Genomic DNA, 18,176 nt, shown 5'->3' on the forward strand with positions numbered 1-18,176 from the left:
AAATATGTTGTAATAGCTTCGAACTTAATTCAATACAATTTACAAACAACAAACAAAAATTTGGCCAACAATTAATGCAAATGCAAGGCACAAACTATATATTTATATATATAAATATATATAGCTATATATATAATCTTTATATATAGCATATAGTACATATGGAAATATATATTTGTATAAAGAATTATACTCTCGTTTTTGTTTTTTAACTTTTCTTATAGTTTTACATAATTACAGCGCGTTGTTTTATTCGTTATTCGTTACTCGTTACTTTGAATGCTTTGCGTTTGCTTTGGGTTGCTTAAGAACTAATGAAAAAAAGGTAGTATTGTGTTTGGGTACCCGAAAATCATGTATAGAAAGGTATACATTATATATGAAACTGTTGCTGATTTTTATATGGTTTAAGATCTTTTTTTTTACATGTTTGGGCAGATATTTTATGTTGTATAGTGCATATGTATGGTATCAAACATAAGTACAACTAAATTACGAACCTATGGATTTTATAATAGAGAACTCAGTTATCTTTTCAGGTTTTTTGGAAGTTTTTTTTTGCTCTTTTCTTTTTCTTTTGCCATTTGACGTTGCCATTTAAGCAATTGGTTAATTGATTGATTGATTAAATGATGGATTGATTGGTTAATAAAGCGTTCAACGAGTTGGAAGTAAAAGACCAACTTTAAATTTCTCTCTCTCTCTCTCTCCTTCTTTTTTGTGTAAATTAATCAAAAAATATAGTATATATATATATATATGTATATAGTATAGTATATAGGAAAGTTTGATAGTTGGTAGTAGTAGTTGTTGTATGCATGTTAAATTAAGTAAATATTATCAGTTTAGTATATAGATAAGTAGTATAAACATTAGATACAATCTCCAATCTCCAATTTTATTTCCCACTTGTTAATGCAGTCTCTAAATATATAGAACTCTTTAACTTTCTTCTTTTTTTTCAGCTCTCATTTCTTCACATTCTTCTGCTCTTCTCTTCTCGTTTCTTCTCTCTTCCTTGTGCCGATTTCTTCATTGTTTTAAAGAAGAATTCGCCGGCAGTGTTGCAGATCGTTGGACATTCGCCGCATACGGTTTATATGCGGAACGTGTGGATTGGCTGTGATCATGGGTGAATTCATCGGTGAATTCGTAGGTGAATTCATCAATTGATTGATTAATCGATTGATTGTTTGATGATGATGATGATTGTTGTTGTTTGTTGTTTATTATAGCGAGTAGCGAGTAGTTGGAACAAGCGAGAAAAGAAAAATACGTGTAATACAAATTAGCTTAAAAATTAGACACACAAAAAGCCTTTAATTAGCAGCAGTTTCAGGTCATTAATTTTATTTTTTTAATATTCTGGCAACGTCAATTTGGGCTTAAGGGGAATAAATAGGGCTGTTGTTATGTTATCGATAATATTTTGATATGAAAAATTTATTTTTTTTTTATTTTATATGTTCTGCAACTCAAATAAGTATTGATATTTTTTGAGGCATCAATATCAACAATATTTCGATCTAAAAAATTTTTTTAATTAATATATGAAAAATATCGATAATTTCCATAACGCAGAAGGCGAAAACTACTTTTAATTCGAGCGTTTATTTTGCAAATCCGTGAATTGAAAAATATTTTCTTTTTACTTAACATTTTTGACATGAAAATTCGGTAATTTCGATAATATTATATTTACTTGATATGAAGACAAAAATATAAATAATATCAAAGGGAAAAGAAGAAATTTTGTGTATTAGCGATGTTATTATTATATTTTTTTTTATAAATTTTGAATACTGATAATATTTCGTCATTTGATGTATAACGTCAGGAAACGTTTCAAATTAATCGTCTTTTCATTACTTTTTTAACTATACAAAATTTGTTCAATTGCTTCAAATTATCGCACACAAAAATGTATTATAATAAAACCTATTTATCGATACATTTGATATTAATACATATCGTATAAAAACGTGCCGTATCAGAAATATTTCTCGACATTTTTATCAACAACCCTGGAGTAGAAAAGCGGGAACTACATACACCCAAAAATATATTGTGAGTATTGGAGTTCGGGTATATTACCTGGGTGATATTTTGCTGCCATCGGTGCTGTTGTTGTTGGACGAGTTGGCCTTGTATCCGCTCTTCTGGATGCGCTTCAGGAGGCGTGCCACCCACAAGGATTGCTCCTCGGGCGTGGCGGCCAACAGGAGCATATCCCGGGCACTGCGTGGGTCGTGATTCAGCTTGCAGGGCGCCAACGGATCGTGCTTATCCACGTGCTCCTTGTGGATCTTGTTGCGGCATCTAAAATACACAAATATGCATTTCAATATATTCAATTGAAACTAAAATTATCAAGTAGATCAGCAAAAGTTTATTTGCTCGTTACTAATCATACAATTTAAAGGTTTTACATTTTACTAAATTATAAATGTCGATCACGCTCGACAGTAGGATACCCTGTGCCCAGGTACTCTGTACTAATGTTGATTTTCGGCCAATTGTTCCTATACCAACCGACTTAAATGCATATTCTTACAGTTTGGTTAAGATAACTCAAAAAAAAAACTTTTTCATATTAAAAGTAGATTTTTGACAGATCGGTCCTATGACAGCTATATGATATATTAGACCGATTTAAACGAACTTCGGTCAGGATAAACAAAACCAAGTAAAATGCAAATTCTATTAGTTTGGTTAAAATATCTTAAAAAACAAAACAACTTTTCATACTAAGACATAGTTTTATTGGCCTATGGTATACGCCAGGGTATAAAAAGGACACTTACCTCTTGCATTCGTAGGCCGCCGGCGGCTTGAAGACGTGCCACAGTTGCTTGGTGCAGACCTCACAGGCCGTTGGCATATGATATGTGATTTGCACGAACTCATGACCTGGTTTAAAGTGAGATAGTTGCATATTTAGAAAGATACAGAGGCAGGGAGAGTAAGTGAGGGAGAGAGACTCACCTTTGTGTATTATGGTACCGGGTCGCTCCTCGTTGCCGCTTACGAGCAGCGTCGAGTCCAATTGTTCGTCGGGACGATGAGAGGCGCCTTCTCCGGCGTACAGCAGCTGGAAGATGCGCGGAATCTCTTTGGCATCGGCGCGTATTACATCGCCTTGGGTAACACTGCGCACGTGGTACACTTTACTGTGGAGAGAACGATAATCGAGAGCTATTAACGAGTAACGAGTAGCGAGTATTGAGTACAAAATATGACGAATGACAAGTTAATGACGTGACAAATGTAGAGAAATGATTTAAGAATGTGACAAGTAACGAGTGAAGATTTAGAAATGTGACGAGTAGCGAGCAATGAGTTAATTATATGATGAATAACGGGTTAATGATGTGAATAGTATGAAAAAGTAATTCAAGAATGTGACGAATTGTAAGTAACGAGTGACAAATATAATATATATGGAAACTTGATGCAATGAATGTTGTAATGTAACGAGTACCAATAAAGTAATGTAAAAAGTGTCGCTAAAACGAAAACGAGATGAGCTAAAAAAGTGACGAGTAACAAGTGAGAATAATGATGTGACGCAACGAGTACCAAATAAATAACGATTCGTTAATTTGACGAGTAACGAATGTCGAGCTAATACACTAAAAAGTAGCGAGTACAGTTTTTTTTACAGTGTCACGAGTATCGAGAGTCGAGTGTAACGTGCCGAGTAGCGAGTGACAAATAATAATTCCACGAGTAACGAATTTCGAGCTAATAATATGACGAGTGACGAGTAACATTCTAGCGAGTTATAAGACTTACCTAAGGTCGAGTATAAGCACGGCATCCGTTGTATTGTGCTTGTCAATATCCGAGTTGTAGAAGATGATTTTGCGCGACGAGACAATCACATATTGACGTTTCCAGCTGTGGCCCCGCCTTCGATTTTGCTTATTCGGCACGCTCAGCCAGCCCTCGAAGACCGAGTCCTGTGTGAGTGAGAGCAGAGAGGAGTGCTATTGATAATTCAGCGAGTAGCGAGTAGCGTGTAACGACAAGGCGCATATTAGAAACGAGACCCCAAGGAAATGTTTGTAGAGAAAAAAGAAAAAGAGTGGGAGAAAACAATGTGTTTGTGTAAGTTGTGTGTGTGTCTGTGTGTGAATATGCTAGTGTATATATGTATATGTACAAAGTGTATGCTTGTGTTTTGTGTGTCTACCTGACTATCCTCGGGATCGTTGTCAGCGGACGAGAGAGAGGCCGTCTCGTTGAGTTTACTCTGAAGATGCTCAATCTCAGTTGCCTTGCAGTCAATCTCCATGAACATCTTCTGCTTGAGCTGTTGATCCTCGACATTCTGTTGCTGCAGATCCTGATGCTTCAGCAGCAGCTGATTGTATTTGTCTCGCTCCTGCGACAACTCCTGCTGCAATCTTCGCATCTCCTTCTCCTTCTTGCGCAGCTCCGCCGTAGAGCGAGCCTTGCTCTTTTGTTCTGCGAAAAATTGAAACGATTGAGATAAAGAAACAGTTGAGAAAGTGACGAGTAACGAGTTAGTAATGTAAAAAAAAGATTGACGAGTAGCGAACAGGTTACTAAAGTAACGACTAGCAATATAATAATGAAGAGTAACGAGTGGCGAGTTAATGATGTGACCTAATTCGTCAGTAATGTAACAAAGTGACGAGTAAGTAATGTTAAAAGTAGCGAGTAACTCAGAACTGAATGAATTCTAGCAATATGTACATATTAAGTATTTAGAGTGGGAAGTTAACAATGTGAAACTTACTCGTCAGAAATACGACAAGAAGCGAGTAAATAATGTAACGAGTAATGGGAAAACAAGTTACCAAAGTAACGAGTAGCAATTTCAAAATGACGAGCAACAAGTGGCGAGTCAATATTCTGAAATTAGCTCGACTGTAATGTAACGAGTGGCGAGTAGTGAATGTGAAAAGTAGCGAGATTGGGGATTAAAGAAATGGAATGACGAGTGGCGAGTGGGAAGTTAACAATGTGACGATTAAGAAATGTGAAAAGTAGCGAGCAACTTAGAACTGTACGAATTCGAACTATTGAGGATTAAAGGTTTATAATGTATGTATGAAATGGAATGGAGTATACTTACTTTGGCCGTCGGAATCGCGACGATTCATGACTTCGGCGAGTTTGTTGACCGCTGTCTGTTTGAGGAGCACCTCGTTCTTGCACTTCTCGCCCAGCTTGGCAATCTCCTCGTCCTTCGCCGCCCGTTGTTGGCCGATCTCGTCGAGCTGTTTCTTGTGCTGCTGCAGCAGATCCTCGCACTCGTTACACTTGAGCGCGAGTTTCTTGTGCAGCTCGGCTTCGGTTTCCTTGAGTGTGGCCAGTGTGGCCTCCTTGACATTGATCTCGTTGCGATGCTTCATAATAAAGTCCTTCAATTCGAGCTCCTTGATCGTTTTCTCCTTCTCGAGATCGGCGACCGTTTCCTCGGCTATCGATCGTGCCAATGCCTCGGAATCGGCGCGTGCCACAGCCACTTGTACCTGATGCTTCAACGAGACGCGCTCCTCCTCGAGATCCTCGATCTTGGTGAGCCTTTCAGCGCTCTCCTCCCGATTCTCATTGGCCTGCGTCTTGTAGAGCCGCGAGAAGCATTGTTCCGCCTCCAGTTGAGCCTGTAGCTCCCGATTGTTGGCCAAAGCTTCATGATGCGTCGTCTTTAGCTGTGCCAGATCCTCCTCAAAGCGTCGCTTCGCCTCCCGCTGTGCCGCCAGCTCCTTTTGCAGCTGATTCTCGCGTGAACGCAAATGTGCCACTTCCGAGCTGTACAAACTGAGCTCCGAGAGCAACGCATTCCGTTTGCTATGCTCCTGATCCAGCTGCGACTGCAGTGCGGCTACCTTCTCCGACTCCTGGCGGCATTCACCCTCCAGTTTTTGTAGACGCAGCTGTATCTGTCGGTAATCCACCGAGAGCATGCTCAATTGTCGCTCCTTCTCTTGGGAATTCTGATCGGCTTTAATGCGTGCCGATTTCTCCTCATTGAGCTTGGATTGCAGCGCCTTCACCTCCTGCAGATTGGCTTCCTCGCGTGACACCAGACGGGATTTCTCCGTTTCCTGATGCGCCTTGACCTCCTGCTGATAGCGACCCTGTGCCGCCTTCAATTCAAAATCTAAGCTAGCCTGCGTCTTCTCCAGCTCGCTAATCTTTTCGAGCAGCGCACGATTATCCTGTTGCGCCTTCTGCTCGCGGGACAAGGTGCGCTCATGATCATTGGACAGTGTTTGCATTTTATTCTCGGCCTCTTTGTGCAGTTCCTTGAGTTGGGAGCGCAGATTCTTCTCCTGCACCATTTGAGCCTGCAGCTCGGCATTCTCCTGGCCCAGCTCCTCCTTGTGCTTCTGCAGTGTCTCAATCATTTCCACCATATCGCGTACCTTCTCCTCGTGCGTCTTCAATGTGAAGCCGAGTTCGACATTTTGTTTCTTCAGCTTTTGCGTGTGTTCCGTTTCGGTTTTGAAATTCAATTCCATATCCTGCAGCTGTTTCTCCAGTGTCAAGACCTTCTCATTGATGTTGAGATCGCGTGTGCGATTCTTCTGCTCATTCTCCAGCTTCTTTTGCATGTCCACCAGCTGTGCCTCGGCTTTCTTACGCTGCTCAATCTCCACCTCGACCTTCTGCATGGCAATCTTGTAATTGTGCTGACGCAGCGCCAAATCCTTTTCATATTCGCTGGCAATCCTTTGCAGCTCCGCCTCCCGCTTCGTGCTCAGCTCCATCTGCTGGCGCAGACTCGTGTCCTGCTGCTCCAGATCCGCTGCACGGTTCCGTTCCCGCTCCAGCAACGCCTCCAGACGCTTCAGCTCATTCGAATTGGACGGACGATGTCGATGATTGTGATGATTGTTATTTGGATTTCCTAGAAGAATTTCAAGCATATAGTAATCAGTAAACGAAAATAAAAATTTAGAAAAATTTAACTAGAAAGCATTTATTTTGCAAATAATAATTAGCAAACCCAAAGTTAGGAATTTTCTTATGGAGAAATAAAAATAAGTTACAAATATTGGTAGGATAAAAATTAGAAAGGAATAAAATTAGGAATACTGTTATTACGAAATGAAAATTAGGAGAAAAAAATGTGGGAGCACAAAAACTTGAAATAAACAAAATTAATCGGAAATAATAATTAGGAAAATGAATTGAAAACATAAAAATTGGAAAGAACAAAAACAAAAATTGAATTATGATTAGGAAATAAAAATTAGGAAAATAAAAATGAAAATGAAAAGATACAAATTAGAAAGACCAAAATTAAGAATATTGTAATTGGGGAAGACAAAAAATTGGGAAGCACCAAAAAAAAATTAGAAATAACGAGATTAGGAAATAAAAATTGGAAAGAACTAAAATTGGGAAATCAGAAATAAAACTTGAGAAAAAAAAATTGGGATAACCAAAATTAGGTAATTCGGAATTAAAAATTGGGAAGATCAAAATTAGAAAAGAAGAATATGTTATCCTTTATTTTCGCTAGTTTTTATTTCCTATTAAGCAAATTCCTAATTATGGCATTTCCAAGTTGTTATCTTCTCAATTGTGTTTTTACAATGTGTATTTCCTAATAACATATTCCTTGACCCTAATTTTGGCCTTTCCTAATTTTAGATTTCTAGAATGGTTATTTTTCAATTTTATTAACCTGAATATTTTCAAAGTTGAATTTCCTAGTTTATGCTTACTTTCTTTTAGTTGCTTATTTTGGTTTTCTAATATTGTATTCTTAGTTTTTTTTTTAAATTTGTAGTAATTTCCTTAGGACTATTCGAAATTCGTTAGAGGTACCCACCGTTATTGATCGCATTCGATTCCTTGGACTCCACCGTGTCGACCTGATCGCTAGAGAGCAGTTGATAATCGCCCGTGTAGGTGAAACCAATGAATGGCAAATGATTGCCATCGAAACTCTTGGGGACTGGAAACATCTCCTCTGGTTTCTCATCCCGCTCAATGTCCTCGAAATTTCGCGTATCATCGTCGGATGTGAGTTCCGGAACAACGGGCGGTACACTCTCTCGGATGTTGTCAAAACTCCAGCTGTCATTGCGAAAAAATGGATGTGCCTTGATGTCGTCAATGCCATAGCGACCCAATCTCTGTGTGCGATCGGTGAGAAAGGCACGGATCAGTGATTTGGCATGCTCACTGATCTCCACCTCGGGCGGGAAACTCAACGAGTTCTTGTGATCCATGATCTTGCCATAGGTGCCCACCAGTGAGTCCGCATAGAACGGTGTCTCGCCGAACAACATCTCGTAGAGAAATATGCCCACCGACCACCAATCACACTCCCGGCCATATTCGTTGTCCACACCCTGCGATTGCAGCACCTCGGGACTGATATAATCGGGTGTACCGACCGCATTACTGGACACCACTTGACCGTTGGCGCCCATTCGCATGCAGGTACCGAAATCGGCTAGCTTCAAATGGCCAAAACTATCGAGCAACATGTTATCGGGCTTGACGTCGCGATGCACGAATCCCATATTGTGTATCGTGTCCAGGGCGAGTACCACCTCCATTGTATAGAATATGGCCCACTTTTCCGGTATCTCATAGTCCCCCATTAGCGATACAATATCGCCACCGGGCATAAAGTCCATCACCATGTACAAATATTTGCTATCCTGCAATTGTCAACGTTTCACAAAATATTATTTTATCGATAAATTGATCTCGATATTTATCGATGATAGATATTGTTTAAATATAGACAAATAATATTATACCGATAAATATTATTAATATATCGTTAATTATTATTAAATTTTCGATAAATATTATTAATGTATCGATTAATTATATTACACCGATTAATATCATGTACATAGATAAATATTAATAATATATCGATAAATATTATTGATATGATCAGCGAATAACAATTCAGTTATGCTGTACCGCTACCGGAACGCTTACATAACCAAAGCTAACCGTTTCAGTTTTAGTAAAAAGCCGAATACTGATTCTGAGACATTTCATTTTTTTGAAAAAAAATCATGTGAAATCGAACAAAAATTTTGACTTGTAAAGTTGATTGATCCATAGTCTGACCAACTTCGAACTCTCATAACTTAGTCAAAACTGAACCGATTTTCAAATGGAATGTCATTTTGATTATGGTTTGGCCTCTAGATTCATTCTGCATTCAAATTAAATTAATTTTGTAAAATAAATTATTTTCCTCTAAATCTTGGGTTCGATGCTAAGGGTCCCCCCTTTGATATTTTGAAAATTAAAAATTTTAAATCTCAAGTTTTCACTTTTAATCAACTCCTTATATCGAAATTAGTATAAAACAACACTTTAAACTTGATTCTGAGACATTTCATTTTCTTGTAAAAAATCATGTGAAATTGAACAAAAATATTGACTTGTAAAGTGGATGGATCCTAAGTCTGACCAACTTCGAACTCTCATAACTTTGTCGAAACTGAACCGATTTTCGAATGGAATGTCATTTTGATAATGGTTTGGCCTCTTAATTCATTCTGCATTCAAATTTAATTAATTTTGTAAAATAAATTATTTTTCTCAAAATCTTAGGTTCGATGCTAAGGGTCCCCCCTTTGATATTTTGAAAATTGAAAATTTTAAATCTCAAGTTTTCACTTTTAATCAACTCCTTATATCGAAATTAGTATAAAACAACACTTTAAGCTTGATTCTGAGACATTTCATTTTCTTGTAAAAAATCATGTGAAATTTAACAAAAATATTGACTTGCAAAGTTGCCAAGTCCACAGTCTGACCAACTTCGAACTCTTATAACTTTGTCAAAACTAAACCGATTTTCAAGCGGAGTGTCATTTTTATCATGGTTTGGTATTTTAATTCATTCTGCATTTAAATTTAATTAAATTCTTAAAAAAAAAATATTTTTCTCTAGATTCTCCTAGATATTGATTTCCATGCTAAGGGTCCCCCCTTTGAAATTTCGAAAATTGAAAATTTTAAATCTGAAATTTTCAATTTTAATCAATTCCTTATATCGAAATTAGTATTAAACAACACTTTAAACGTGATACTGAGACATTTCATTTTCTTGTCAAAAATCATGCCAAATTTAACACAAATTTTGATTTGCAAAGTTGATAGATCAAAAGTCAACTTCTTCAAATTGTCTTAATTTCGGCAAAACTGCACTGATTTTCAAACGGAATGTCATTTTGATCATGGGTTGGCCTCCAAATTCATGCTGCATTCAAATTTAAATAATTTCGTTAAAAAAATTTTAACCGGTACTGATACTGGAAGCGTACGGACAAAACCGAAATAGAACCTTTTACCAAAATATATGTATTGATTAGAATTTTTTTAAATTTTATTATAATTATATATTGGTTTAAAAATAAATTTTATTAAATTTTGCTTTTCATTTCGATTTCTAAAAAGTATTGGATTTAAAAAAAAGTGTACCACTCTCCCCCTGTCAAAATACCTGGAATGCAAAGTGCAGCTGTACAATCCACTCGGAATTGGCATGCGCCATTATATGACGCTCCTCCCAAAAGAATGCGGAATCGGGACGCTTCATCATCTCAAACTTGGAGAGACGCTTCATGGCGTACACCTGACGCGACGACTTGTGTCTCACCAGTTGAACCTCGCCAAAGGCACCGGCTCCAATTAACTTGATGAAATCAAAGTCATCCACATTCATGCGCAACTGATTAATCCGTTGCGCCAAGGGTTTATCTGTAATCAAAGCGGATATTATATATAAATTAGAAAATATATAAATATATATAAAAATTATTGCACGAACAAATAGTCTTAGCTACGTTGTGTAAAAATTTCAGCCTCCTAGGTCATACGGCCTGTGCCATGATTAGTGAGTGAGTCAGTCAGTCAGTTAGTGAGTCAGGTCAAAGAAATTTATACATAAGGATAGATTTTTTTTTGTCTTGGTTTTCTAAAATTTTTTTCTTAGTGTTCTCTTTCATCTTTTTTTTTAGCTCCTTCAAAAATATTCGTATGGGGTACCGGTTTAGATACTTTGAAAAGTAAGTATACTCACATTTGTATGCATATTGTTCAATGTTCTTCAGGCGTTTCAGCGAGTCGTGATCACAGTCGCTGACCAGGGCCGACACCGTGTCCAGCAGACAGTCCACGTTGCAGATGCTCGTCGGATCGCGCATCTCGCGCTCGAGCGTCGTCGCTCTGCAAAAATCATTATTTAAATATTTATAAAAATAAAAAAAATAAATAAGCTTATGAAAAAAAATAAGAAAAAATAATATTATCAGCAACTGCTTGAAAAGACAGTAAATTCATGTTTATAAAGAGATTTGTATATTATCTCAGCTATGTTGTATGCAAATTTCAGCATTCTAGGTCTTGCGGTTCAGTCTCCACAATGATCAGTGAGTGAGTCAGGACATAGAGTTTTAAATATATAGATTTTAATATTTAATTTAAAGCCATCTTTAATAATTTTAATTTAGACTTTTAAGTTAGTCTAGGTCAACTGTTCTTGACATTCAATAAAATAAATAAATAAATACGAAAATGCATTCGAAGAATGTTCTTTGCTCAAGAGTGTTATTAGGTCATTGGCAAGATATGATAATGTCTTCCGACATATATGTACATAGTATCGTCATTTCATAGCAACAACAATTTGGCGATTTGTTTAACATTTGTTTACCTCAAGCGAAGAGAGAACGAGAAGCAAGTCATGTAAATAAATGCGGAAAAGCGCGTTGATTACTCATCTTTATAATCTCCCCCCCTCTATATATATCACTTTTTTTTTAGCAGTCTTATCACCAAGTGGGAAGAAGAAGAATTCGACAGCTGGCAGACAAACGGGCGCTACGAATTGACTTAATCGCTTAGTTAGCTTTATTATTTTTTTTTTTTACAGTTTTTAGAGAATGTCATAACCGATTGTAAATAGCTTTACATTTTTTTAAAGATCAACAAGTAATTTACATACAATTTTAAATTTTAACCAGTAGTCTTAGTGTAATCTGTTCTTAAATTTTGAAAATTCCTTTTAATTATAATTTTTTTTTTTTTAATTCATGAAAAACTCGAAACAAAAATTTTCTGACATATGAATCCCGGTCAAACTAGAAGATTGTATATTTCTTATTATTTTATTCAGCCTAACCAATTTTGCTTGAAATCGGAGCACTATATCATATGGCTGCCATAGGAAGCATTGATCGATAATTAAGAATTAGTATGAGAACAATATTTCCCAGAGTTCAGATAGTGCACGAAAATATTTACAAAAAAGACAAAAAACTGAAAGTTTTAAAAATCAAAATATAAAAGTTATTTTTAAAAAAAAGTGGATTTTTTTTGCAATTATTTTGTGGCAATTCAGCTATTTTTCGGAGGCTTTCCTGACAGAAACAGCTATATTTTACTTTAAAAAGTTGACAACACTGGAACTGAGTTACATTTGCAACAACAAGAGGAGAGAGAGGGAAACAGAAAAGCAGAAGTATAATAGAAAATTAAAAAAAAAGATTATGAATTTCAGATTATTTTAGTTGTTGTATTTCTGAATGAACCCAAGAAGTCACACACACACATACATACACCCTCTTCCCCCTTCCCTTCCCCATCACCACTCCCTCATCGTAAAGTTGTTGCTGTTATCGCAGCTGCATTTTCAATGGAAGCACAAACAAAACAAAATATAATATAATAATAATAATAATAATTACTGGCAAGGTTGATTGACTGCCTCAATGAATGACTAACTGAAAGAACAACTGATTAAACAGTTGCAGAAAACCAACTGAATTATCTGCCCAAAACTGCAAGCAATATATCGATAAAGTTGGCAAGAAATTGGAGAACTTGATATAAAATTTGAATAAATCAGGGATTGCAAATAATACATATTTGATTTATTAAAATTAGTTTTAACTCTCTTTCATTATAAAAGTTATGAAATGCTAATTAAATTTCGATTTGTGAGAATTTTACAGTATTGTCTCAGCTACGTTGTGTGAAAATTTCAGCTTTCTACGTCATACGGTTTGGACTCCACAATGATCCGTCACTCAGTGAGTCAGGACATTACCAAAATAAAAAAAAACTATTATAATTTTTTGGTATTATTTCATGTATAAAAAAAAATAAAATAATCTATTATTTCATAATTTTATCAAAAAAAGCGAGTTCAAATTAATTTTAATAATTATTATTAAATCATATATGCGAAATTTTCATTAATTTCACGCGAGAAACAAAAGAATCTGGATGATCTATAAGATTGTCGGCATATACTAGAAATCTGAGAGATACAGAGAGGGAGAGGTGGGGGGAAGGGGGAGAGGGGAATTGATGAAACCGATGACAGACGGCGCAAAATTGATACTAAAAGGTGTTTGAATTGTTGTGATTTCATCATTGCCACTTACGGCATTTGACAGAAAAGCCAAAAGCAACAAAATATCAAATGGCAGGCCACTAAAACAACAACAAAGCAAAATAACAAACTTGGAAAAGTGGAATTTTGAAAAATGCTGCGATAAATTTTCAACGGCAATGGCAACAACAACATAATTATGAACAGCAGCAGCAACAACAACAACAACAACAACAACGACAACAACAGCGACAACAACATTATCGACGACAACATTATCGTCACCTACAATTAATAATTAATTTATTTATTCACGACCGTAAGAGACAATTATAATTTTAATTTACAAAAATTAAGAAATAAAAATCAGATTTTTGAATAAAATAAAACAATTTATTTTTATTTCTTAATTTTTTGAATAGCATAACACAATTTATTATTTTTTTTTTATTTATTGTACTAATATTTAAAGTTAATTTTAATATTTATAAAAAAGTTGAAAAATAATTTTTATTTTGATTTTTATTTAAAAAATTAAAAATAAGATTTATATTATGATCTTGCTAAAATTTTGCAGTCAGTTCTTAGCTATTTTGTGTCAGAAATGTTTCGATTCAATTATTATTTTTAAAGTGTGCTCATCTTTTGCGTATTTAAGTTATTAAACGCATATTTTGTTGGTGCTCAAGCAAAACAATAACAAATTCAAATTCAAAATACATTTCCGTGTGCATTTTTAATGACCAAGTGTAAATGGAATGGGAATAGGAGAATCGGAGAATGGGCAATGAGAATTGGGATCTGCGTTTCTTATTTACGCAAAATGTGTTTCTTTCTTTTATTTTCTTTCTTTGCTTATTTTCATTTTAGCCGAGCACATTTAATGACTAATTATGTGTTCTATTCTGTGCACTTGGAGTATTTATCCTAATTCAAGTAACAACAATTCTTGTCTAAAATGTGCACGACTACGTTATGCCCAATAAAATATATTCTTTTGAGTTGAAGAATTTTTAGTAAAAAATCAAAAAATAAACTTTATTGTATCAGCTATGTTGTGTGGAAAATTCAGCCTAGTAGGTCTTATGGTTTGGGCTGTGTCATGATCAGTGAGTGAGTCAGGATAAAGAGATTTTTATATATTTAGATGAAATGCACATACAAAAATACAATTAATAGAGAAAAGTGTTCGGTTGTTTTTAATGGATTTTCTTGGGGTGTCAACAAACGAAAACATTTTCCTAAATAGCAAAAAAAAAAATGGTTGGCTTCACTAAATTGTTTGTTAAAAATTATATATTTGATGAAAAAAATGAAATTTGTCAATTGAAATTTAAAAAGAATTTAATTTATTCCGTCATTTGAAAACCAAGCAAAACTTTTTTTTAGAACTATTTAGAATATTATTTAGATCTAGATATTTTCGCTACCAACAATACAAATTTATTATACAATTGTACAAAAATGTCCAACATATGTGAATTTTTAAAATTGTACAAAAGAAGACGCATACTTTGGAGTAAATCAAATAAATAAATAAAGTAAATAAAAATACTCGGATTTTTTATTTAAAATATTAAAGTTATTAACATTTAAATTTTTGTTATATGAAATTGCCACTTTTTCAATGAAATTGGCTTCTATATTAATGAAATTGGTTTCCTTTTAATGCTATGTTGTGCCCAAATTTCATGCTCCTCGGCCTTACGGTTTCGGCTCCACGAATATCAGTCAGTCAGTCAGTCAGGACAAACAGTTTTATATATATAGATAAAGTACAGGGTCTAATTGCACTCACACACACACGCACACTGGGGAATTTTAATGGGTTTTTTTATGATGGATTTGATGAAATGGATGTTGGATTCACAGGGCATGGAGCTCAACGTACCGTTGTGGCTCAAACAAATGGAGTACATCGGGCAGCCACATAATCTCTTAACTAACAAGTATATATATATTATATATTATATATATATAATGCGATTTTGTCGATGCGTTGGGTTGGAAACGCGTTACACGCATCCGATGCGCCGCCTGCAACTGACAAACTGACAACGACAACAACGATAACCAAAAGGCAACAACAACAACAGCAAACAACAACAACAACAACTAGATGCACTCAATATGCGACATTTTGGTAACGTTGTTGCCATTTGGTTAGCTTACAAATTTTAATGCGAAAATGGCAAATTTATTAAAAGTCGCCCGAGACAAAAAGGCAGACGGACAGACAGATTGACGGACGAACGGAGACAACACGTTCATTCGCTTGTCAATTTAATTGTCCCTGTTGTTTGTTAGACCCTGTATTTTAAAAAAACTACAAATGGTTCAACAAGTTAATCAGTCAGCTCACAGCATTTTTGACCCACTATATTTTTAACTATGTCTTGTATTTATTGTTTAAATCATATATAAAATATAAAAAAAAAAAATTTAAAAAAAAATTTTTTTGCTCAAATTTCAACAATTTGTATTTGTAACTGCATATACATATAACAACAACAAAATATCAGGCACCAATTAACACAAAAGTGCCTGAGCAGAAACAACTTAATATAACACTAAATTCAGTTTTTATTCTTCTCAATCGAAACTACTAACTAACTCACTGATTTAGCATTGTACAGGCCAAACGGTTTGATGTACGACCTTGAAACTTGGCCACAATAATCTTTAGATAATGTCGATGTGTATGGACTCAAAAAAAAAATTGAATAATGATAAGCTATAATCATAATCAGTCATTCAAAAAATATAATTGGTAGAAATGTATTAAATTCAGTACTATATAAACCAAAAAATCTTTGATTTCCAAAAAAGATCTGTTTTATAAGGTCAACAATGAAAATTCATTGTTTGAATACACATTAAATACAAAAATGAATTAAATGCTTGACAGAATCGAAATTAAGCGTTATAAATATATATTCAGGGACGGTAAATGAATTTTTTTTTTTTTTAATTGAAAAAATCATTCACTTCTAGTAACTTTAAAAGCGGGGAAGAAAACCGGAACCGTTAACCGAAACTAGCCGTTTAATTTTTAGTACCGGAATTGAACAAAAATTTGGACTTGTAAAGTGGATAAATCCGCAGTCTGACCACTTTCCAACTGTCATAACTTAATCAACTGTCATAACTCTGTTAAAACTGAACCGACTTTCAAAGGGAATCATCATTTTGATCATGATTTGGCCTCTTAATACATTCTGCATTCAAATATTTTTAAATTCGTTTTCAAAAATTTTGTTTGCCCTAGGTCTGTTTATTTTGATGTCATATTTATTATAAAACGACATCTTAAAATTTTTAAATGTTTCAAAATTGATTTGCGGTACGGATACCGGAACCGAAAGAAAAAAACTGAAATAGAACCTTTGACCGAAATAGTTATTTCGGGACGTACCCTATATTTGTTTCGGTTTGATTCCCTGTTTAAAAGAGCTTGAAATATACCAAAATTTTACTATAAAATAATGATTATTTTTGAGAAAAACAAATTAAACTCATAAAATAATGATTATTTCTTGGGTTTTATTTTTATTTTTATTTTTTTTTTGATTGTTATTTATTATGAATGTATATTTTATTGCTCAAAAATAAGGCACACATAATAAACTAATAAAAATCAAAAATAATGATTATTTCTTGACTTTTATATTAAAACCTATGATGATTACAGTGCCTGTTAATTACAAAAAGTACAGGGGTACGGACTTCTCTGCTACTGCTACTACTAATTGTTATTGTTGTTGTTGTCGCTGCCGCTTTGAACATTTGATTTGTGATTTTGGAAGGTGTTTGGCACTGATGTTTTTTTTAAAGCTGCTAAATTTGTAAATTGTGTTTGAACAAATCTCAACTCTCAATTCTTCCCATTCAGTCTTTGCAATTAATTGGTCACAAATCGCAAGTGTTGAGTTGTGTGTGTGCGTTGTGTTGTGTGTGTGTGTGTTGTGTTGTGTGTGTGTGTTGTGTTGTGTGTGTGTGTTGTGTTTGTTGTTGTTGTTATTATTGTTGTTCTCACTCACCGACGCCGTCTTTCTCCATCCATCTTAATTATGTGCTCCTATTTCTGCTGCTTTTTTTTGTTGCGATTGCTGTTTCTTTTGGTGTTGCTCCTTTTATTGCTGCTGCCTTTTGTATTGCTCCTTTTTGCGGGTTGCCACATGCAACTTGGCTGCTGCTGCGTCTGCTGTTTGTTGTTGTTTATGTTATAATTGTCATGCCACAATTTAACAATGTAAGGCGCTGCTAAAAAGTAGTAGACAAAATAAAGTACAATATAAATATAAATATAACAAATTTGCATTTAAAGTAAGGTTTGCTTACCTAAGAAGCAGCAGAGGCGCCACGTTCTTGTTGTTGTTGCTGTTGTTATTGTTTTGATTTTGTTGTTGATGAGGTCACGAGTGCAAATAAAAACCACTTGAGGATTCAATTAGTAGTAGCGTGGTTTAGTAGTAGCGTCGTTTAATAGTAGTTAAATTGGCAGCACGCCTCACGCCGACGCCGCCAACGCCACATGCGGGCAACAACAACAATAGTTAATACAACAACAACAACAACAACAAGAACTGTTAACACAACAACAAGAATAACAACAAAAATAGCAGCTACTGCCAAACAAGCAACGAGTTGAGTTCACTACTATTTGTAAATGCTTCGCACTATTTACAATTTATGCCTGCGTTTTATTTCACTTGTTTTAAAACTTTTCATTTGTTGTTGTTGTATTTTCTTTTTATCTCACTTTTATTAAATCGTTTGCTTTTGATTTTGTATTTTTGCTGCAATTTTT

At 34.9% G+C, this 18,176-nt stretch overlaps 1 protein-coding gene across 2 annotated transcripts; it reads right to left on the reverse strand.

Moving 5' to 3' along the window:
* Window positions 1-209: 209 nt before the first annotated feature.
* Window positions 210-18,025, reverse strand: LOC117780257 (rho-associated protein kinase 1). 2 transcript variants are annotated; one of them, XM_034616721.1, is made up of 12 exons: window positions 17,708-18,025; window positions 17,407-17,626; window positions 11,051-11,196; window positions 10,472-10,728; window positions 7,817-8,657; window positions 5,105-6,886; window positions 4,196-4,470; window positions 3,796-3,962; window positions 2,986-3,170; window positions 2,805-2,910; window positions 2,095-2,319; window positions 210-1,120 (listed from the first exon to the last, which is right to left on the reverse strand). In XM_034616721.1, exons 2-12 carry the CDS (start codon window positions 17,427-17,429, stop codon window positions 1,033-1,035), a joined length of 4,095 nt encoding a protein of 1,364 aa, XP_034472612.1. In that variant the 5' UTR covers window positions 17,430-17,626; window positions 17,708-18,025; the 3' UTR covers window positions 210-1,032. The 2 variants fall into 2 exon arrangements, with proteins under 2 accessions (XP_034472612.1, XP_034472604.1); XM_034616713.1 differs by having other exon boundaries at window positions 3,796-3,989.
* Between the last annotated feature and the right edge of the window lie 151 nt (window positions 18,026-18,176).

Source organism: Drosophila innubila, chromosome X (genome assembly GCF_004354385.1).
Source record: "Drosophila innubila isolate TH190305 chromosome X, UK_Dinn_1.0, whole genome shotgun sequence".
Taxonomy (NCBI): domain Eukaryota; kingdom Metazoa; phylum Arthropoda; class Insecta; order Diptera; family Drosophilidae; genus Drosophila; species Drosophila innubila.

Coding starts and splice junctions, on each gene's coding strand:
- LOC117780257 (XM_034616713.1), bottom strand. CDS start 17,429: ATGGATGGAGAAAGACGGCGTCG. Junction 8,658..10,471: donor AGCTGCACTTTGCATTCCAG/GTATTTTGACAG, acceptor TGACAATTGCAG/GATAGCAAATATTTGTACAT. Junction 2,320..2,804: donor GCGGCCTACGAATGCAAGAG/GTAAGTGTCCTT, acceptor TGTGTATTTTAG/ATGCCGCAACAAGATCCACA.